A 24,602-nucleotide genomic window follows, 5' to 3' on the forward strand; every position below is an offset into this window, starting at 1 on the left:
AATGTTTGACAGTTTACTGTGGCATCCCCACCGTACCCATCGTTCCAGATAGAGAACATGCATATAATAATAACAGAGGTCATCTAACAGGTTGCAGGGAAAAAAATATGGCCAATGTAAAAGAAATCTGAATGAAGTGAATTTACTGTAGTGGCCTCCAGTGGGTCCCCAAAGTGCTGTAGAGTATGGCTTAGTGAGCATTGAATGTGTAGTGGGCTTGTAGTAGGAATACAGTATTTGTTTGAAAACAATTATAATTAAAAGTTACATTCCAAAAGAGATAGCAGATAATACAAGCATGACATGATGTGTGTCTCTAGCTCATGCTGTTGAATTTCCATGGTGGTTAGAATATGACACGTGACTTTGTTGTGCCATTGTGAATTTGTGTAGCTGTTACATTTGGTTTGTTATTCAAAGGACAGCATGTTCAATGTGAATAATAAGTAAACATACCTGGTACCATTAATTGGGAATGCCTACTTTAAAAAATTATATTTTTGCAGCCCTTATAATAATATACAACTGAAACACAATTTTCTTGATTTGCACCATCACTTGGAACATAATAATATGAAATAAGGCATGATGGGACTATGAAGTGTGGCAGGTAGCCTAGTGGCAGGTAGCCCAAGTCGACTAGGTGAATAATCTGTCGATGTGCCCTTGAACAAGGCACTTATAGCGCATTCAGAAAGTATTCAGACCCCTTGACTTTCCCCACATTTTGTTAAGTTACAGCCTTATTCTAAAATAGATTAAGATCTTTGTTGTTCACCATCAATCTATACACAACACCACATAATGACAAAGCAAAAACAGGTTGTAATTATTTCATGCGCATTTATCATCTTTGACTCGATCCTGACTAGTCTCCCAGTCCCTGCCGCTGTAGAACATCCCCAAAGCATGATGCTGCCACCACCATGCTTCACAGTAGTGATGATGCCAGGTTTCCTCCGGACATGACGCTTGGCATACAGGCCAAAGATTTCAATCTTGGTTTCATCAGACCAGAGAATCTTGTTTCTCATGTTCTGAGAGGCTTTTAGGTGTCTTTTAGAAAACTCCAAGCGGGCTGTCATGTGCCTTATACTGATGAGTGGCTTCCGTCTGGCCACTCTACCATAAAGGCGTGATTGGTGGAGTGCTACAGAGATGGTTGTCCTTCTGGAGCTCTGTCAGAGTGACCATCGGGTTCTTACTCACCTCCCTGACCAAGGCCCTTCTGCACCGATTGCTCAGTTTGGCCTGGTGGCCAACTCTAGGAAGAGTCTTGGTGGTTCCATTTCAGTATGATGGAGGCCACTGTGTTCTTGGGGACATTTTTTGGTACCCTTCCCCAGATCCGTGCCTTGACACAATCCTGTCTCGGAGCTCTACGGAAAATTCCTTCCACCTCATGGCCTGGTTTTTGCTCTGATATGCACTGTCAACTGTGGGACTTTATATAGACAGGTGTATGTCTTTCCAAATTATGTCCAATCAATTGAATTTACCACAGGGTGACTCCAATCAAGTTGCGGAAACAACTAAAGGATGATCAATGAAAACAGGATGAACTTGAGCTCAAATTCGTGTCTCACAGCAAAGGGTCGGAATAGTTATGTAAATAAGGTATTTCAGTTTTTTTAGGGTTTTTTTTATTTGCAAATATTTCTAAAAACCTACTTTTTCTTGGGTTATTGTGTGTAGATTGATGAGGACAGCAATTATTTCAATCCATTTTAGAATAAGGCTGTAACATAACAGAATTTGTAAAAAGGGAAGGGGTCTGAATACTTTCAGAATGCACTGTGTCATGACTGTCATGTGAGGATCACAATGGGTCAGATCAGCCTTGCATTGACTGACAATATCCAGACCCTCTCCCCCCTGCAAAGGGGGGAGGAGGGCACTGGCCGTTTTAACACCCAGTTGTAAATTAAGCAGGAGAGGACTCTTTCTCTACCCTCCAGTATTGGCTAAAGGAAGGTCCCCTTGTCTCCAGAGACTTTTACCCACCCAAAACTCTAACGTCTAAAGAGTGGTTACTGGAACAATAATTCTAACATTAGGAATGTGGGGAATGGTCAGTGGGGAGATATGGAAAACGAATTTCATGTGGTTGATTATTTTGTGATGTCATTGAAAATCATATGGAGGAAATATTGTAACTTGGAAAGTATGGCCATTACAGGTATGAGGTTTCATCCGGTGCGTTGAGCATATAATATGAAAAGTGATGAAGGTATTTGTGTTAAGATAGGAATGTGATTTTAGTTTTCTAATGAGGTAATCGTTTTGGATAATATTTTACACAGTAACTAGCCATGCCCCGAGTGAGCTCAGAGAACTTGTCAGCCTGACTGAATGCCCTTTTTGACCAAGAGTGCATAAAGGCTTGGAAGAGAAATCAACCTTTAGACCAGGAAATGTGAAGCGGAGAGCTACATATTTGAAATTGTTGAAACTTTCAACCTCATCACGAGGTGAAGAAAATGAACTCACCTACCAGACCAGAACCCCGCCAGTCTGCAGCTGCATGTGTACAGTGATTACGAACTTTGACTATCTACCCGAGGTGGAGAAAGGAGAAGCTCAATTCAGACAATCACTGGTACAGCTCAGTAGCTGTTCTGAGGAATGAACAACCCATGGAGACCTGACAACTAAGAAGAAGGACATTGTGACCTCTGGTGGACAATCAGAGCATGTACAAGTGGGCAGCGGAAGGCCCAACAAACCCTTTCCAAGAAGGCTTGGTTTCGACAGAGATAAACAACGAACAAAGGCATTTCACTCAGAAATACATTCATGATTTCTTACTCCAAACGGGTGGCGGTTTGTGTGCAAAGTATATGATTAATGTGAGAATAGTTGTAGAATGTGTCCACGATAAATATCCCTTTTCTCTATCTCTCTCTTTTCCCCACCACTCTTCATTCGTTGTGTATAAGCCACCATATTTTGTCAGTCCAATAGGGACCATTGTCTCATGTAATAAGTGTGTTTCTAGTCTGTGTTATTATTTAGTTAGCTAGTAAATAAATCATTAAACCAATTTGTGTAGTACTGAATAATGAGCAAGGCTGGGGTTTTTGCAATGCATGAGGGTACGACTGTTCAGAATGATGATGATATGATCATTTTTATTGTATTTTTTTTATTTAACCTTCATATACTTTTTAGGGCTGGGCCCTTTTTTTCTCAATTTCCGACTGAAATGTGCCCAAAGTAAACTGCTTGTTGCTCAGGCCCTGAAGGCAGGATATGCATATAATTGGTACCATTGGAAATAAAGCACTTTGAAGTTTGTAGAAATGTTCAAATAATGTAGGAGAATATAACACAATAGATATGGTAGGAGAATATCCAAAGAAAAACCAACCGGAAATGTTCTTTTTTTGAGAGCCCATGCTCTTACAATGGAAAGTATAGGGGCATACTCAATTGTAGCTCACAGGATGCATTCCTATGGCTTCCACAGGGTGTCAGCAGTCTATGTTCAAAGTTTCAGGCTTGTAACTTCCAAAACTAATAAGAAATATTAGTTTTAGTACAGGGACACAGTCTTGGAAATGTGTGTATACGCGCGCGATCAAGACAGAACCCACCTGCTAAAATCGGTTTCCTATTGAACATGCTTTTTTTCTGTAAGAAATATTATAGTTTGTTTACATTTTAGGATATCCGAGGAGTAAATACAAACATATTTTGACTTGTTGAAATAAAGTTTAGGAGTATATTTTCGGACTCCTTTCTCTGCATGTTAAACGAGTGGATTACTCAAATCGATGGTGCCAACTGAACTGACTTTTTGGGATATAAAGAAGGATGTTATCTAACAAAACAACACTACATGTTATAGCTTGGACATTTTAGATGACAAATCAGAGGAAGATTTTCAAAACGTAAGTGAATATTTAATATTTGCTATTTGTGAATTTATGAAACCTGTGCTGGTGGAACAATATTTTGATGTGGGGCGCCGTCCTCAAACAATCGCATGGCATACTTTCGCTGTAATGGCTACTGTAAATCGGACAGTGCAGTTAGATGAACAATATTTTAAGCTTTTAACCGATATAAGACACTTGACACTTTTCCTAAATGTTTATTATCCATAATTTTTATGATTATTTATTTGAATTGTGCGCCCTCCAGTTTCACCGGAAGTTGTCCAGCTAGCGGGATGCTTAGCCCCATTTAGGCAAGTCAGAGGTAAGAAGTTATGATTAATATGTTGACTGTTTAATGGATGTTGTAGGTAAATTCGGGAGATGGTAACTCTTTAAACAACTTCTTCCAAATTAGTTAAATGTTTCATGATTGATTTAATCTTGTAACAATTAAACATAATTAGTGGATTAAATAAATAACAGTCATCAGATTAATGAAAGTCAAATCAAGACAACTGTATGTACCATCTCTCAAAACTCCTTAGGGATCAAATCCCGTTTAACGGGATCGATTTGACAACATCCGGTGAAATGGCAGAGTGCCAAATTCAAATTAAATTATTAGAAATATTTCATACAATCACAAGTGCAATACACCAAATTAAAGCTTTACTTCTTGTTAATCCAGCCACCGTGTCAGATTTCAAAAAGGCTTTACGGCGAAAGCAAACCATGCTATTATCTGAGGACAGCACCCATCAAACAAACACAGACAATCATATTTCATTCCGTCAGGCGCGACACAAAACTCAGAAATAACGATATAAGTCATGCCTTACCTTTGAAGAACTTCTTTTGTTGGCACTCCAATATGTCAAATAAACATCACAAATGGTCCTTTTGTTCGACTAATTCCATCGTTATATCTCCAAAATGTCCATTTATTTGGCGCGTTTGATCCAGAAAAACACTGGTTCCAACTCGCACAACATGACTACAAAATATCTAATAAATTACCTGTAATCTTTGTCCAAACATTTCAAGCAACTTTCCTAATACAACTTTAGGTATTTTTTAACGTAAATAATCGATAAAATTTAAGAGGGGATAAACTGCGTTCAATAGTGGATACAAACAAAGTGGAGCGAGCTTTCAGGTCGCACGCCCCAACCACAACAGTACACTACACTCGACCCTCGTTCTGAACATCCCTACTTCTTCATTTATTAAAGGAAAAACATCAACCAATTTCTAAAGTGGAAGTGATAGGAACTGCAAGCAAGTGCCTTAGAAATCTAGATCCCCATAGAAAACCCATTGAAAATAAATCCTGGTTGGTTTGTGCTCGGGGTTTCGTCTACCAAATAAGTTCTGTTATACTCACAGACATAATTCAGTTTTAGAATCTTCAGAGTGTTTTCTATCCAAATATCCAAATAATATGCATATCCTTCTGATCTTGAGTAGCAGGCAGTTTACTTTGGGCACGCTTTTCATCCGGATGTGAAAACACCTAGCCTAGAGAGGTTAAAATACAGTAAGTCTCTGCACAACACACTGGAGAACTTGATTCAATAATAAAACAGTGTTCACTTATTAGGGACCAAATTCACAAAGCATCTCAGAGTATGATTGCTGAACGAGGATTAGGTTAGGTCTGAGTTTCAGATCATAATTTATCATTTATAAGATTACATAGACAGAGGGGATCTGTCACCAAAAGCACTCACAAACTTCTACAGATGCACAATCGAGAGCATCCTGGCGGGCTGTATCACCGCCTGGTACGGCAACTGCTCCGCCCACAACCGTAAAGCTCTCCAGAGGGTAGTGAGGTCTGCACAACGCATCACCGGGGGCAAACTACCTGGCCTCCAGGACACCTACACCACCCGATGTCACAGGAAGGCCATAAAGATCATCAAGGACAACAACCACCCGAGTCACTGCCTGTTCACCCCGCTATCATCCAGAAGGCGAGGTCAGTACAGGTGCATCAAAGCTGGGACCGAGAGACTGAAAAACAGCTTCTATCTCAAGGCCATCAGACTGTTAAACAGCCACCACTAACATTGAGTGGCTGCTGCCAACACACTGACTCAACTCCAGCCACTTTAATGATGGGAAATTTTGTAAAATATATCACTAGCCACTTTAAACAATGCTACCTAATATAATGTTTACATACCCTACATTATTCATCTCATATGTATATATATATACTGTACTCTGTCATCTACTGCATCTTTATGTAATACATGTATCACTAGCCACTTTAACTATGCCACTTTGTTTACATACTCATCTCATATGTATATACTGCACTCAATACCATCTACTGTATCTTGCCTATGCCGCTCTGTACCATCACTCATTCATATATCTTTATGCACATATTCTTTATCCCCTTACACTTGTGTCTATAAGGTAGTAGTTTTGGAATTGTTAGCTACATTACTTGTTGGTTATTACTGCATTGTCGGAACTAGAAGCACAAGCATTTCGCTACACTCGCATTAACATCTGCTAACCATGTGTATGTGACAAATAAAATTTGATTTGATCCTATATCAGCACTCCTATTCTGAGATGCTTTATGAGTTTGGGCCCAGATCTTCTCATATCAGTGAACATCTGAGAGAAAGGAAATGAGGAAGGAAAATAGGAAGGAAGAAATAAAGGAAAGGAGGGGAAGCGAGATGACTCTGCTGTTTCAAAACACATTTGTTTATCAGGATTGCATCTTGTTGCTGCAGTCTGAGTAATGACTACCCCAGTCACTGGCATAGAGCCACTAATCACACCATGTAACACCAAGGGGTTAATGAGGACTCTAGGGACACAGACTCCTCACCTCCTCCATACAGCTACTAGTGACTCAGCACTGTGCAGAAACTCACTCATTGTCCATCCAATTAGACTAATCAACTAAAGTTTTACTTTCTGAGTTTAGAACTGACTGACTAACATCAGACCATGGCTTTGATCTCATGTCAGGGATGCTGTATGATGATGTAAACCTGACAAAGACCCTTACAGGTCAAAATATTGTTAATAAACTTTGGACTCATGCTCTCATTCAAAGATGTTTATTTTTTACTAATTTCTAGAATAATAGTGAAGACATGAACTATGAAATAACACATATGGAATCATGTAGTAACCAAAAAAAGTGTTCAACAAATCAAAATATATTTACAGTTTTATATTTGAGATTCTTCAAAGTAGCCACCCTTTGCCTTGATGACAGCTTTGCACACTCTTGGCATTCTCTCAACCAGTTTCATGAGGTAGTCAGTCACCTGGAATGCATTTTGAATTCACAGGTGTATTTTTATTCTTAATGCGTTTGAGCCAATCAGTTGTGTTGGGACAAGGGTGGTATACTAGTCCTATTTGGTAAAAGACCAAGTCCATATTATGGCAAGAACACGTCAAACAAGCAAAGAGAAACGACAGTCCATCATTACTTTAAGACATGAAGGTCAGTCAATACAGGACATTTCAAGAACTTTGAAAGTTTCTTCAAGTGCAGTCGCAAAAACCAACAATCGCTATGATGAAACTGGCTCTCATGAGGACCACCACAGGAATGGAAGACCCAGAGTTACTTCTGCTCCAGAGGACAAGTTCATTAGAGTTACCAGCCTCAGAAATTCCAGCCCCCAAAAAAGCTTTGCAGAGTTCAAGTAACAGACACATCTCAACATCAACTGTTCAGAGAGACTGTGTGAATCAGGCCTTCATAGTTGAATTGCTGCAAAGAAAACACTACTAAAGGACAACAATAAGAAGAGGAGACTTGCTTGGTCCAAGAAACATGAGAAATGGACATTAGACCGGTGTTAACCTGTCCTTTGGTCTGAAGAGTCCAAATATGAGATTTTTGGTTCCAACCGCCATGTATTTGTGAGACGTAGAGTAGGTGAATGGATGATCTCCACATGTGTGGTTCCCACCATGAACCGTGGAGCATGTGTGATGGTGTGGGGGTGCTTTGCTGGTGACACTGTTGGTGATTTATTTAGAATTCAAGGCACACTTAACCAGCATGGCAACCACAGCATTTTGCAGCGATATGACATGCCATCTAATTTGTCCAGAATATATTTATGAAATATAAAACTTAAACACAATTTTAGAACATGGCATATATTTTTAAATATCTGTTAATTTAATATACTTTTAGCTTTTCTTCACCTCTGGTACCTTAGCATTAGGTTGCAAAAGTGGAGTTTGAATGCAAAAGTGAAATAATTGAGTTGTCGTTTAAGATAAATTGTGCAGCTATTGAGGTATAGCCTACCTGTCACTTACGAAACATAGTAAGTTTAGCTGTGTGTATTTAAAAAATAGCCCCAGCCCGCCTTCAACTGACAGAGCACCCGTTGCAATTTTGAATTTTCTTCTGATGAAGGAGAAGAACAGCTGTCACCACCAAAAATCTTTTTCATGGCTAATGGCAGTTAATTTGATTGTATTTTCATAATATTGGTCCATGTTGGTACACATTTGTAGTAAGTACACTCATCATGAGAACACTCTTCTGGTCTTGGTGGATGGAATATTGAAGCACCGTTAGGTGCAGCTCGTTGCATTTCTTGCAGGGTCGTCTGAGGTGGTAAGCATCTAGTTTGTGGGATAGTCCGCACTTCCAACACTGTTGTCTATCCTTTATCCACACAATGATCTGTCCTGTGTTCAGGTTCTTGAACTCGGGACAGACGGTGAGGTAGTGTTTGTTGTCACAGTGAGGAGAGTATGGCTTGGAAGGGGGATTGGATGATGCAGGCTCCTAAGAGCTGGGGTCTTTGCTAGAGTTGAAGTAGATCGAAGTGTATCTCTCCTTTGGTCTAGAAGAGGCACGTTGGTTTTCTTTGCTGGCATGGGCATGTCATATTTGTAGAGGGCCGCAGCTCTGCTTGCAATGCACTTAACCTGGGACTTCCTCTGCAACCAGGCTGCCAGGTCAGACAAGGTGTACGTTTGGTCCGTGCCTGTCTAGAGAATGCTGTGATTAAAGCAATACTCTACGATGGCATTCCGGTAGTTCTGTGGCATCTTGCTTTTAAGAGTCGGTCGACATGGGATCCGCATCTGAACTCGTAGGGATCTAAGCATGGGCGTAGGTAGACAGTGCAAAATCATCCGTGCAAGGTCTTGGGTAATGCATGTAGGCCTTAGTGTGCTGGAGTACCCTCGGTAGTTTTAGGTGTCCAAGGAGCACTTGATACTTGTACCGCTCTTTCACATGTCTGTGATTGCTCATCATGTTGTCTAGGACCATTTGGAGGAGGGCAAAGTCATTCTCTCTGCCACTCTCAAAATGGGGCAACAACGGCTTTGGGATGCCATGTGATGAGGCAATCAGCTGTCCATGCAAAGTGTCAAAGCAGGCGCATGGTAGGGTGATTTCTGGTCCGGAGGAGTGTATGGCGCTGCTGGATTGGGATAGGGCATTCCTAGGCCTGGAGGGGAGTAGTGTTCTGCTGGAACGGGATAACCCAGAGCAATGTAGGGTGCTACTGGGGCTTTTTACGGTGACATATTACCGCCACACCGGTGGTCATGAGTCATGACTAATAGCCTCCAACACTTTACTCAGCAAATTGAATGCAGTCTATCACAGTGCCATCTGTTTTCTCACCAAAGCCCCAACCCACCACCGCGACCTGTACGCTCTTGTTGGCTGGCCCTCGCTTCATATTCGTTGCCAAACCAACTGGCTCCAGGTCATCTATAAGTCTTTGCTAGGTAAAGCCCCGCCTTATCTCAGCTCACTAGTCACCATAGCAGCACCCACCCATAGCACACGCTCCAGCAGGTATATTTCACTAGTCACCCCCAAAGCCAATTCCTCCTTTGGCCACCTTTCCATCCAGTTCTCTGCTGCCAATGACTGGAACGAATTGCAAAAATCACTGAAGCTGGAGACTCATACTCATATCTCCCTCACTAACCTTAAGCACCAATATCTCTACTTGCACATTCATCTTCTGCACATCTATCACTCCAGTGTTTAATTGCTATATTGTAATTATTTCGCCACTGTGGCCTATTTATTACCTTACCTCCCTTATCTTACCTCATTTGCACACACTGTATATATACTTTTTTATATTGTGTTATTGACTGTATGTTTGTTTATTCCATGTGTTGTTGTTTGTGTCGCACTTCTTTGCTTTATCTTCGCCAGGTCGCAGTTGTAAATGAGAACTTGTTCTTAACTAGCCTACCTGGTTAAATAAAGATGTGAAAAAAAGAACACTAAGTTAACCTGCCTAAACGACTACCGCCCCGTAGCACTCACGTCTGTAGCCATGAAGTGCTTTGAAAAGCTGGTCATGGCTCACATCAACACCATCATCCCAGAAACCCTAAACCCACAGCAATTTGCATACCGCCCCAACAGATCCACAGATGATGCAATCTCTATTGCAATCCACACTGCCCTTTCCCACCTGGACAAAAGGAACACCTACGTTAGAATGCTATTCATTTACAGCTCAGCGTTCAACACCATAGTGACCTCAAAGCTCATCACTAAGCTAAGGACCCTGGAACTGAACACTTCCCCCCGCAACTGGATCCTGGACTTCCTGACGGGCCGCCCCCAGTTGGTAAGGGTAGGTAACAACACATCTACCACGCTGATCCTCAACACGGGGGCCCTCAGGGGTGCATGCTCAGTTTATTTTTTACTTTGAGTAAATACTTCCTTAACACTTTTTTTCTTCTTAAAACTGCATTGTTGTTTAAGGGCTTGTAAGTAAGCATTTCACTGTACGGTCTACACCTGTTTTATTAACCTCTCTAGGGTACGTGGGACGCTATCGTCACACCTGACCAACATCCAGTGAAAGTTTAGTTGACAGATTTAGCTGGCAAGGTAAGTGCTGTTTTACAAAAAGAAGAAGAAACAAATATTTCCAGTGCTGAGCTAGTAGTGTAACTGACATTTTACGTTAGCTAATGTTTCACCCCCTTTGGCTGAAGTGAATGAACTAGACTAACAGCCAGTTCATCTCTAGCTAGCCTCTACTTATCCGTCAGGTAGCAGTATCTAACAGCTGTTGTGTGTATGGAAATGTTTTGTCCCGTTTCAACAGAAGTACATTTGATGATGTACTATTGTACCATTAGTTAGAGCTAGCCAACTAAAATTAGCTTTTATTTTTGCCTCAATCTCACTAGACCTGAATCAAATGATAAAACCAGCAGCCAAACCATTGAAGACCAATATTCTGAATTTTCAGCACAATGTGAGTTTTTATTAGTCTGTATAGCAATCTAACGTTATTGATCTGTTATTTTCCCTAGCTAATTCCCTACTTTTCACACTTACACGACATACACAGCTTTACAGGCTTCACTGTCATGGTGCAGTCATTGCATAACACTATGCTCATCATGTCTTAGCAGGACAGGTTCCCCTGCAGGGTCAGACAGCCATGGAAGACCAGTCTAATGGTAATTTCAATTACTGAACCATTGATTCTAATCATGGATAATATCATGTATAAATGTACACCAAGGTCATTCTTTGTCATGCCACATCTGAGCACGATCATATGGTGACAGTGGTCTCATCAGGGTCAGGCAGTCAGGCAAGACCAGTCTGCGATGGAGCTGAGGTGAATTTTTGCCGATACAGCACTATTTTCTCTGTGAGAAAAACACTGGATAAGCAAGACGTTTCAAAGATTGATACTATTTAAGGCAGTCTGACAAACCTCTAAAGTTGATTTCCAAACTATTTCCTGATGACACAAAACATGTAAAACAAAAATGTGAGGAAGACCTGGGAGACGTTATTGATACTGATGAATGTATAAAGATGTGTTAGAATGCTCTGTCATGTTCATATAATCTCAGAAATAAATGACTGCACTTTTAGACCATCCATAGAATGTACTATATGCCAGTAAAACTGAATATCATGCACTGTAATTCTTCTGCCGGAGGTGTAAAACACAAAACGGGACATATTTGCATATGATATGGTCTTGTGAAGAGTATGTTCTTCTATCTCAGCATGTCTACAGATTCTACCTTCTCCCTGTTTTTGTTTGCTTGGAAATGTTGATACTGGAGACTGTTATCAGAAGAATCTGTGTAACCTAGCATTTATAGTTGCTAAGAAATTCATTGGCATTAATTGGAAGGTTGGTTATCCTCCCACAATGGATGGAAGAAATGTCAAGTATCACTTGATGTTAAGTATCACTTGATTAAGTATCACTTGATTTGATTCATTACAAGATTAATGGCATGTAATGTGCAACTTTCATAAGTTCTGAATGCCTTATATGGAATACAGAACGACAAAAGGAGTGTGTGTTGAAAACATGCCCACGTCAGGAGAGATGACTATTTAGTCAATCCCTAGCTGCTGGGTTGCTCAGTCCTGGCCCTGGGGGTCAGACATGACATTCTGTTGGTTGTCACTTTGGCCTTGGCCTAACACACCTGAAACCAATAATGAATGTTTCACTAAGATCCGTCTTTAAAGGTAGATTTAACGTAGATGCCGAAATTAAACAGCTGAGTGGGTCAATCTCCACAACTACTAAGAGCTTTGAATTGGGAGGTTCAACTTCTCAGCTGTTTTGGTCCCTTATGTAGCATGTAACTGTGTGAAGCAAACTCGTGCAGATGCGCAGATACTCTGTGGGAGAGTGAAGTTTTGCATCTCACTTGTCACAATATCTGTGATACTGCAACGTCACTTAGCTGAGAATACCTTTAAATAAAAGGTTAAAATCAAGGTCATGTGACATGATAAACCAAAACACAGGGGCCTATATATGAGTCACAGAGAGGGAAGTAAAGACCAGGTGAGGAGGGACACAATCTTGTTATGTAGCATCAATGATATCGGTCCAAATTGTGTTATTATGCAACTACTGTAGTTCAAGCCACTGTCAGCAACATTAGAATAGAAAGGTATGATTGGACTGGTGCCCAGTTATCACTAACGCTACATGAGTCACAGAGAGGGCAGTACAGACTTACTTTTGTAAGTATTATTAGCAGACGAATGATTCATTTTCTAATGACTATGCTAGCTATGGTTCCATACATAATCAAGCTAACGTTAGCTAACTAGCTAGCTAGCTTAAGAATAGCTTGCAAAATAACATTACCTAGTAGATTTAGGTAGCTGGTATCAGACTACAACGCTAGAGTTACAAACTCTTAATAACAATGACTTGGACAATAGTCTCCAAAAACTTAATACAAACAAGAAAAAAGCTTGCTACCAATCCATTAAAAAATATATAATACGAGCAAAACATGTACAGTGTTGGTCCCATGTTTCATGAGCTGAACTAAAAGATACCCAAAATTTTCCATACGCACAAAATGCTTGTTTCTCTCAAATTTTGTGCACAAATTTGTTTACATCCCTGTTAGTGAGCACACCTGACAGGTGTGGCATATCAAGAAGCTAATTAAACAGCATGATCATTACACAGGTGCACCTTATGCTGGTGACAATAAAAGGCCACTATATTTTTGTCACACAACACATTGCCACAGATGTCTCAAGTTGAGAGAGCATGCAATTGGCATGCTGACAGCAGGAATGTCCACCAGAGCTGTTGCCAGATAATTTAATGTTAATTTCTCTACCATAAGCCGCCTCCAACATCGTTTTAGAGAATTTGGCAGTACAGCCAACTGACCTCACAACTGCAGACCACGTGTAACCACGCCAGCCCAGAACCTCCACATCTGGCTTCTTCACCTGCGGGATCATCTAAGACCAGCAACCCGGACAGCTGATGAAAGTTAGGGTTTGCACAACCAAAGAATTTCTCCACAAACTGTCAGAAAACATCTCAGGAAAGCTCATCTGCATGCTTGTCTTCATCACCAGGGTCTTGACCTGACTGCAGTTCGGGGTCATAACCAAATTCAGTGGGCAAATGCTCACCTTCAATGGCCTCTGGCACGCTGGAGAAGTGTGCTCTTCACGGATGAATCCCGATTTCAACTGTACCGGGTCGATGGCAGACAGCATGTATGTTGTCGTGTGGGTGAACAGTTTTCCGATGTCAATGTTGTGAACAGAGTTCCCAAGGTGGCTGTGGAGTTTGGTATGGGCAGGCATAAGCTACGGACAACTAACACAATTGCATTTTATTGATGGCAATTTGAATGCACAGAGATACCGTGACGAGATCCAAGGGCCCTTAGTTGTGCAATTCATCCGCTGCTATCACCTCATGTTTCAGCATGATAATGCACGGTCCCATGTCGCAAGCATCTGTACACAATTCCTGGATGCTGAAAATGTCCCAGTTATTCCATGGCCTGCATACTCACCAGACATGTCACCCATTGAGCATATGTGGGATGCTCTGGATTGACGTATACGACAGCGTGTTCCAGTTCCCGCCAATATCCAAATACTGACTGGTTTTCTGATCCACGTCCTTGCCTTTTTTTCGACGATATCTGTGACCAACAGATTCATATCTGTATTTCGAGTCATGAAATCCATAGATTATGGCCTAATGAATTTTAATTTCAATTGACTGATTTCCTTTTATGAACTTTAGAGGTTGCCCTCTGTTATTGTTTGAACTACATATTGCCGCTTTAATAATGCATTTGAATGTAAACAAAGATGATTTCTTGTTCATTAGTAAGATTACTTTTAACATTTTGAGGAGCAATTTACATTGGGTAGATATGAAAAGGAAGGTCAAATATATTTACGACATTGTTAGAATCACCAGACACAGAATACGGCTTGACCCGGACTAAAAAGTAATTTCCATTCATAGTTCATTACAGCTTTTCAAACCAGCTACACGGTCAAGGAAGACACTATCTATTGCTTATGGAGGTGCAATTTAGCTGAAGGACATGACATGAGCAAAACTGCAGTAGCATGGAGAAAGGAACTCACACATTCTATTTAATCTCAAAGCCCAGATGGACCACATCCCACAGGCTCTAACTTGTTGCTTTCCTCATTAGCTTCTCCTCAAAATGTGTCACTAGAGTCATGACGTCCATGTTTACATCTTGATTGACAGACTCATCTTCCTGTTGTTGGTATTGTTGTAAATAAAAGGCTGTGATGTTGTTTGTGCACACAGTCTGGAGGGGTGAAAGAGAACATAGGAATCAACGTGGAACACTGAAAAGAGCTGTGGAAGACTTAATTGCCTATGTTAGTGCTGAACTCCAACTCTTCACATCTGGGACAATTCATATTTTGTTATTTAGTGTGGAATGTGGTGATTCTAATGACAAATGTAATGTGTTTTGGTGCACACAATGTCCATACAGTTTTGTTAGGGTAATGTTGGCTAGCTACCTATGATATGTGAAATGTGAACCTTCCAAAACAATATATAGCTTTCTTTGCTGGCTAGCTAGCTATCCAGCTCTCATCTGACAGATGATAGCTAATGTTACAGCTGCAAGCAGGAGTTGGATAGAAAACAAACATTTCTCCAGCCCCATCCTTCAGCTGTTTACCAAATAACATGGCGGGGCAGACGGCCCCTCTAAGTAACCCTGTTTATCTGCTACTGATACCACAAGCATCAGTAGATTACTTTTTTTAAGCAGCCAAATGTTGTGTTTTGACACTGATTCTCCAGGTTTTTACTACTAATCTTTTAAAATTCTCCTCTCAAGGTTCTGAGCTGCCCTCTCACTGGGGAATGGAAAACCGCACCTACAATGACCACATTCTCCTCCTGGAGGGGTTAAAGGTCCCTCAACAGTCCACGTACCCTGCCTTCACCCTCCTCCTCATCACCTACATCTTTATCATGGTGGCCAACATCGGACTCATAGCATTGATCTCCATGGAGAGGAGCCTGCACCAGCCCATGTACATCCTCTTCTGCAACCTGCCACTTAATGACATAGTCGGGGCTACAGTGATGATACCTCGTCTGTTATGGGACATTTTGACCACAGCTCCTGAGCGATATATCACTTACACGGAGTGTGTCATTCAGGCTTTCTGTGCTCATTTATTTGGTACCACATCACACACCATTCTCATGATCATGGCCTTTGACAGGTATGTGGCCATCTGCAACCCCCTGCGGTACGCTACCATCATGACAAACAAAATGGTTATCAGGTTGTCTATGTCTGCCTGGGGGGTGGCCATAGTCTTAGTGGGGATTTTGCTGGGCCTCACCATCCGCCTGTCACGCTGCAGGTCTAACATATTTAACCCTTACTGCGACAACGCCTCCTTATTCAAGCTCTCCTGTGAGAGTGTGCTTATAAATAACATATATGGCTTAATCTTTACTGTTGTGCTGTTTGTCTCGTCCATAGGCAGCATCAGTCTCACCTATCTCAAGATCGCCAATGTATGTCTGAGCAGTAAAAACAGCTCTTTAAACAGCAAGGCCCTGACAACCTGCAGCACACACTTAATAGTCTACATCATTGTGATTGGATTTGGAGTCACCATTATCATCCTCCATCGCTTCCCAAAATATGCAGAACTTGGCCAAATGTGTAGTGTGCTGTTCCCCGTGATCCCTACTTGTCTCAACCCCATAATATATGGTTTACAGACTAAAGAGATTAAACAGAGGATCTTTAGAGTGTTTCACAGAGCCAAGGTGGCTGCATGATGTTGTGTTAAATCTTTAACAAAAATATATGATATACAGTGCCTTCAGAGAGTATTCACATCCCTTGACTTTTTCCACATTTTGTTGTGTTACAACAAAGCCTGCATTTAAAATTGATTAAATTGAGACTTTTGTCACTGACCCACACACAATACCCCATAATGTCAAAGTGGAATTATGTTTTTCGAAATTTTAACAAATTAATAAAAATGTACACTGAAATGTCTTGGGCCAATAAGTATTCAACACCTTTGTTATGGCAAGCCAAAATAAGTTCAGCAGTAAAAATATGCTCAATCAGTCACATTGGATGGACTACTGTTTAGCATAATTTCTGAATGACTCATCTCTGTACCCCGCACATGCAATTATCTATCAGACGATTATCTATCAGAAAAAGATCTGATGTGGTTGGTAAAATGACCAATTAGAAAAAATATCAGAATTGGGCTGCCTGTGTAAACTGTTTTGAAATACAATGCTGAACTGTATTTTGAAGGGTTATGTTGACATTTGGATTTTTTTGGGGCAGTTTAAAAAAAAAAAAATACATGGGAAGTAAAAAAAAAAAATATATATATATATATATATATATATACAGTGGGGCAAAAAAAGTATTTAGTCAGCCACCAATTGTGCAAGTTCTACCACTTAAAAAGATGAAAGAGGCCTGTAATTTTCATCATAGGTGCACTTCAACTATGACAGACAAAATGAGAAAAAGAAATCCAGAAAATCACATTGTAGGATTTTTAATGAATTTATTTGCAAATTATGGTGGAAAATAAGTATTTGGTAACCTACAAACAAGCAAGATTTCTGGCTCTCACAGACCTGTAACTTCTTCTTTAAGAGGCTCCTCTGTCCTCCACTCGTTACCTGTATTAATGGCACCTGTTTGAACTTGTTATCACTATAAAAGACACCTGTCCACAACCTCAAACAGTCACACTCCAAACTCCACTATGGCCAAGACCAAAGAGCTGTCAAAGGACACCAGAAACAAAATTGTAGACCTGCACCAGGCTGGGAAGACTGAATCTGCAATAGGTAAGCAGCTTAGTTTGAAGAAATCAACTGTGGGAGCAATTATTAGGAAATGGAAGACATACAAGACCACTGATAATCTCCCTCGATCTGGGGCTCCACGTAAAATCTCACCCCGTGGGGTCAAAATGATCACAAGAACGGTGAGCAAAAATCCCAGAACCACACGGGGGGACCTAGTGAATGACCTGCAGAGAGCTTGGACCAAAGTAACAAAGCCTACCATCAGTAACACACTACGCCGCCAGGGACTCAAATCCTGCAGTGCCAGACGTGTCCCCCTGCTTAATCCAGTACATGTCCAGGCCCGTCTGAAGTTTGCTAGAGAGCATTTGGATGATCCAGAAGAAGATTGGGAGAATGTCATATGGTCAGATGAAACCAAAATAGAACTTTTTGGTAAAAACTCAACTAGTCGTGTTTAGAGGACAAAGAATGCTGAGTTACATCCAAAGAACACCATACCTACTGTGAAGCATGAGGGTGGAAACATCATGCTTTGGGGCTGTTTTTCTGCAAAGGGACCAGGACGACTGATCCGTGTAAAGGAAAGAATGAATGGGGCCATGTATCGTGAGATTTTGAGTGAAAACCTCCTTCCATCAGCAAGGGCATTGAAGATGAAAAATGGCTGTGTCTTTCAACATGACAATGATCCCAAACACACCGCCCGGGCAACGAAGGAGTGGCTTCGTAAGAAGCATTTCAAGGTCCTGGAGTGGCCTAGCCAGTCTCCAGATCTCAACCCCATAGAAAATCTTTGGAGGGAGTTGAAAGTCCGTGTTGCCCAGCAACAGCCCCAAAACATCACTGCTCTAGAGGAGATCTGCATGGAGGAATGGGTCAAAATACCAGCAACAGTGTGTGAAAACCTTGTGAAGACTTACAGAAAATGTTTGACCTCTGTCATTGCCAACAAAGGGTATATAACAAAGTATTGAGATAAACTTTTGTTATTGACCAAATACTTATTTTCTACCATCATTTGCAAATAAATTAATCAAAAATCCTACAATGTGATTTTCTGGATTTTTTTTCTAATTTTGTCTGTCATAGTTGAAGTGTACCTATGATGAAAATTACAGGCCTCTCTCATCTTTTTAAGTGGGAGAACTTGCACAATTGGTGGCTGACTAAATACTTTTTTGCCCCACTGTATATAAGTAAGGTCCCTCAGTCGAGCAGTGCATTTCAAAACATAGATTCAACCACAAAGACCAGGGAAGTTTTCCAATGCCTCGCAAAGGGCACCAATTGGTAGATGGGTACAAATAAAAAAGCAGACATTGAATGTCACTTTGAGCATGGTGAAGTTATTAATTACACTTTGGATGGTGTATCAATGCATCCAATGCATCAAGGCTTCCTTCCTAAATCAGTTGACAGAGAGGAAGGAAACCGCTCAGGGATTTCACCATGAGGCCAATGGTGACTTTTAAACAGTTACAGATTTTAATGACTGTGATAGGAGAAAACTGAGGATGGATCAGGGGCATTGTAGTTACACCACAATACTTAATTGATAGAGGGAAAAGAAGGAAGCCTGTGCAGAATACAAATATTCCAAAACATGCATCATGTTTGCAACAAGACACTAAAGTAATACTGCAGAAAATGTAGTAAAGTAATTCACTTTTTGTCCTGAATACAGAGTGCTATGTTTGGGGCAAATCCAATACAACACATTACTGAGTACCACTTTCCATATGTTCAAGCATAGTGGTGGCTGCATCATGTTATTGTAATCGTTGAGGAGTTTTTCAGGGTGAAAAATAAACAGGAAGGGGGGGTATTCTATGAATAATTGATAGATTTTGACATGCAAATCATCATAGAGTATCATACAAGAGTATACAAGAGTATCATACAAGAGTATTACTTAATTACAAACAATGCCCACAACCTATACGCTGATGATATCTTACTAACACTGTCATATCCCAGCTGTTCAATACCAAGTCTGGATATAAAGTGAATTCCCAGCTAACAGTCAAAGGGAGAGAGAATGTTTTTTTTTAATGTTACCCGTAAAGTTCCCCTGACGTTTCAGTGTCCAGTTTTCCGTTAGTTAGGGGATCATACAAAACTTACCCAGAACTTGGTTACCATGTTCTCAGAATGTAAGATATTAATGTTCTAAACACGTTTCATGGAAGAACATTCTTGTGTATCAGTCGTCAGGATGTCACCTGATGGTCCCAAAGAAATGGTCTGTGTATGTTTGGTATGAGGTTGACAGAATAGTCTCCTAACCCGTAGAAAACTGGAAACAGGAATATTCTTGAAACGTAACAACAAAACATGTCTAGAACATGAATATTGAATATTCAGAGAACATGGTAACCACGGGTAAGTTCTGTTTGACATTAAGGGAATGGTCTCTTGGAAACAGTCCTTGCAGATCACTGTAACATTCCAATGAAAATGTTAGGTAATGACCAAATGAGACTTAAGAGAATGTTCTATAATGGTGTGGGAACGTTTGTTGTTAGCTGCGTTGGAGTAAGCGAGGCTATTCATCTGACCCATCAGACTTTTCCAGCCCAACTTGGTACTGCTCCTTTCATATTGAAATCAAATGGTATGAAATACCTTGGGATAAATATCAGGTCACTAATCAGTAAGATATTTGAATAAAAACCATCAGGGATGATTGACATTAAGAGATGGACAGTTTTACCTTTATCACTATGCGGTAGAGCAGAGGTGATAAAGATGAACATACTCCATAGACTTTCTTTTCTCATGTCAGTTATACCACTTCAATTCCCTCAGCATTGATTTAAAGAGATAAACTGTTTATTTTCAGGCTTCTTGTGGAAAGACACAAGAATTTAGGATAAAAAACTGCCCATGTTCCAGATGTTCATCTTTATTACTTATCATAAAATGCAAGATACGCATTCTCACGGGGCTATAAAAATGTGAGAACAGCAGGCAGCTGGAAGTGGCTGGAGGAGAATATTGGGTAACTTTTCATTTTACAGACCTCTAATGTAAATACATAGAGGCAAACTAAATAGGTAGTAACAATTGAGTCTTTAAAGTGACTGGTGATACATTTATTACATACAATTTTAAAATGGCTGGAGATTTGAGTCAGTATGTTGGCAACAGCCACTCAATGTTAGTGATGGCTGTTTAACAGTCTGATGGCCTTGAGATAGAAGCTGTTTTTCAGTCTCTCTGTCAGGCAGTGACTCGGGTGGTTGTTGTCCTTGATGATCTTTTTTGCCTTCCTGTGACATCGGGTGCTGTAGGTGTCCTGGAGGGCAGGTAGTTTGCCCCCGATGATGCGTTATGCAGACCTCACTACCCTCTGGAGAGCCTTACGGTTGTGGGCGGATCAGTTGTCGTACCAGGCGGTGATACAGCCTGACAGGATGCTCTCGATGCTCTCGATTGTGCATCTGTAAAAGTTTGTGAGTGTTTTCGGTGACAAGCCAAATCTCTTCAGCCTACTGTTCTGTCGATATGGATAGGGGGGTGCTCCCTCTGCTGTTTCCTGATGTCCACGATCATCTCCTTTGTTTTGTTGATGTTGAGAGTGAGGTTATTTTCCTGACACCACACTCCCGAGGGCCCTCACCTCCTCCCTGTAGACCGTCTCGTCATTTTATGTAATCAAGCCTACCACTGTAGTGTCGTATGCAAATTTGATGATTGAGTTGGAGGTGTGCATGGTCACGCAGTCATGGGTGAACAGGGAGTACAGGAGAGGGCTGAGAACGTACCCTTGTGGGGCCCCAGTGTTGAGGATCAGCGGGGTGGAGATGTTGTTTCCCACACTCACCACCTGGGGACGGCCCGTCAGAAAGTCCTGGACCCAGTTGCACAGGGCGGGGTCGAGACCCAGGGTCTCGAGCTTAAAGACGAGTTTGGAGGGTACTATGGTGTTAAATGTTGAGCTGTAATCGATGAACAGCATTCTTATATAGGTATTCCTCTTGTTCCAGATGGGTTAGGGCAGTGTGCAGAGTGATTGTGATTGCGTTGTATGTGGACCTATTGGGGCGGAAAGAAAATTGGAGTGGGTCTAGGGTGTCAGGTAGGGTGGAGGTGATATGGTCCTTGACTAGACTCTTTAAGCACGTCATGATGATGGAAGTGAGTGCTACGGGGAGATAGTCGTTTCGTTCAGTTACCTTAGCTTTCTTGGGAACAGGAACAATGGTGGCCCTCTTGAAGCACGTGGGAACAGCAGACTGGGATAGGGATTGATTGAATATGTCTGTAAACACACCAGCCAGCTGGTCTGTGCATGCTCTGAGGACGCGGCTAGGAATGCAATCTGGGCCGGGTTAACATGTTTAAATGTTTTACTCACGTTGGCTGCGGTGAAGGAGAGCCCGCATGTTTTGGTAGCGGGCCGTGTCAGTGGCACTGTATTGTCCTCAAAGCAAGCAAAGAAGTTGTTTAGTTTGTCTGGGAGCAAGACGTTGGTGTCTGCGACGGGGCTGTTTTCTTTTTGTAATCCATGATTGACTGTAGAACCTGCCACATATGTCTCGTGTCTGAGCCGTTGAATTGCGACTCTACATTGTCTCTATACTGACGCTTACCTAGTTTTATTGCCTTGCGGAGGGAATAGCTACACTGTTTGTATTCATTCATTTTTCCGGTCGCCTTGCCATGATTAAAAGCAGTGGTTTGCGTGTTCAGTTTTGTGCAAATGCTGCCATCAACCCACAGTTTCTGGTTGGGGAAGGTTTTAATAGTCACTGTGGGTACAACATCACCAATGCACTTGCTAATAAACTCGCTCACCAAATCAGCGTATAATCAATGTTGTTGTCTGAGGCTATCCAGAACATATCCCAGTCCACTTGATCAAAGCATTCTTGAAGCATGGAATCAGATTGGTCAGACCAGCGTTGAACAGACCTGAGCAAGGGCGTTTCCTGTTTAAGTTTTTGTCTATAGGCTGGGAGCAACAAAATGGAGTCGTGGTCAGATTTGTCGAAAGGAGGGCGAGGGAGGGCTTTGTATGCGTCGCGGAAGTTAGAGTAGCAATGATCCAGAATGCTTCCAGCCCGGGTTGCGCATTTGATATGCTGATATAATTTAGGGAGCCTTGTTTTCAGATTAGCTTTGTTAAAATCTCCAGCTACAATAAATGCAGCATCAGGTTATGTGTTTTCAAGTTTACATAGAGTCCAATGGAGTTCTTTCAGGGCCGTCGAGGTTTCTTCTTGTGGGGGATATACATGGCTGTGATTATAATCGAAGACAATTCTCTTGGTAGACAATGCGGTCGCCGTTTAATTGTAAGGAATTCTAGATCAGGTGAACTAAAGGACTTGAGTTCATGTATGTTGTTATGATCACACCACGACTCATTAATCATAAGGCATACACCCCCGCCCTTCTTCTTACCAGAGAGATGGTTGTTTGTCGGCACGATGAGTGAAGAAACCGGGTGGCTGTACCGACTCTGGTAAGGTATCCCGAGTGAGACATGTCCCAAGTGAGATAATGTTACCATCTCTGATGTCTCTCTGGAAGGCAATTGCATTTCGCCTACCTTGTTGTCAAGAGACTGGACATTGGAGAGTAGTATACTCGGGAGCGGTAAGCGATGTCCCCGTCTACGGAGCCTGACCAGAAGACTGTTCCGTCTGCTCCTTCTGCGGTGCCGTTGTTTTGTGTCACCTACTGGGATCCGATCCATTTTCCTGGGTGGTGGTCCAAACAGAGAATCCACTTAGGGAAAGTCGTATTCCTGGTCGTAATGTTGGTAAGATGATGTTGCTCTTATATCCAATAGTTCTTCCCAGCTAATGTGTAATAAGACTTCAGATTTCCTGGGGTAACAGTGTAAGAAATAATACATAAAAAAATGCTGCATAGTGTCATGATGTTGACCAGTTGGGGGAGGTTTATGACCCCCATAAATACCTTTCCCCTATGAAACACGCCCTTCTTTCACCACTATATAAACCTGTTGACGAAAATTCAACTTCCTGTTCCAAGGACGTGACGACTTGCGGTCCCTGCGTTAAAAGGACAAGATCACCTACAGAACTAAGCTAACCTCAGCGTAAGCTCTGGTTGAACGACAGGAACCTAACGAAATTAGCATCGAATCTCAACGTGAAGGTGATGACCTACATGCCGGAAGGATGGATTTCGACTATACCAGCCAGAATATAGCATGATCATATAGCATGGCAACTTGGTATGAACTTTAAACTCTTATTCACTAAAAAAGTGAGACCTCCTAGCTGTTGCGTTAACAACAGCAGCTGTAAACGTGGGCTAGGAAAGGACGGACAAAGTACCTGTTCTACCACACGACGACAATACTACCAAGTAGCCGTTCTACCACCTGACATTCTTCAAAGGACAACCCGGCCTTCCATCGACGACCAACCGATCGAAGCGCAGCTAAGAGTAAATATTCATTGCATTTTTCTTTTCCAAATGGGCGGTTATTTAGAATACATAAGATTCTGTATTTACGACAGAGTAGCTGCCTACGGCCTGATAGAGACACAAAATCTTCCTTTGTTCCCTTGTTCCTTCACGCTCTTTCATTCAAAACCCAACTCCCTTTCTTTGTGTAACCAGCCTTCATATCTGTTCCGTCCATTTTCCGTCCGTTTTCCTTTATGACATAATTTGTAATCAATGTATGATCCATTCTGTGTAGATGTAATTCTGTTTGATTATTTAGGTATTTAGTAAATAAATAATTAAACCAAATTTTGTATTGCTGATTCAACTTGTTAGCCAGGGTTCGTGAAGAATTTACAACTTTCAGATGAGACTAAATAAGGTGATGATTAAATATTGACTGCTATTGAGGTAAAAGATTACCAGGTCTTTAAGAGTTTATTCAGAAGATAACAGCTCTATAAACATTATTTTGTGGTTCCCGGACTTTCTAGTTAATTACATTTACCTGATTAGCTTAATCAGGTACTATTAATTACAGAGAAATTATTTTATAGACTAGCATGTCATATCACTTAATCCGGCATAGCCAAAGACATGACAATAGTTTCTTTAGAATGTGAATCAAGGCGACCAACTCTGTTGGTGCCAT

At 41.3% G+C, this 24,602-nt stretch overlaps 1 protein-coding gene across 1 annotated transcript; it reads left to right on the plus strand.

Annotated features, from left to right (window-relative positions):
• The first annotated feature begins 15,002 nt into the window (after positions 1–15,002).
• Positions 15,003–16,588, plus strand: LOC112259350 (olfactory receptor 52N5-like). Its single transcript, XM_042327918.1, has 2 exons — positions 15,003–15,069; positions 15,543–16,588. The coding sequence occupies exon 2, from the start codon at positions 15,569–15,571 to the stop codon at positions 16,505–16,507; it is 939 nt and encodes a 312-aa protein (XP_042183852.1). The 5' UTR covers positions 15,003–15,069; positions 15,543–15,568; the 3' UTR covers positions 16,508–16,588.
• Positions 16,589–24,602: the final 8,014 nt, after the last annotated feature.

This window comes from Oncorhynchus tshawytscha, linkage group LG09 (assembly GCF_018296145.1).
Source record: "Oncorhynchus tshawytscha isolate Ot180627B linkage group LG09, Otsh_v2.0, whole genome shotgun sequence".
Taxonomy (NCBI): Eukaryota; Metazoa; Chordata; class Actinopteri; order Salmoniformes; family Salmonidae; genus Oncorhynchus; species Oncorhynchus tshawytscha.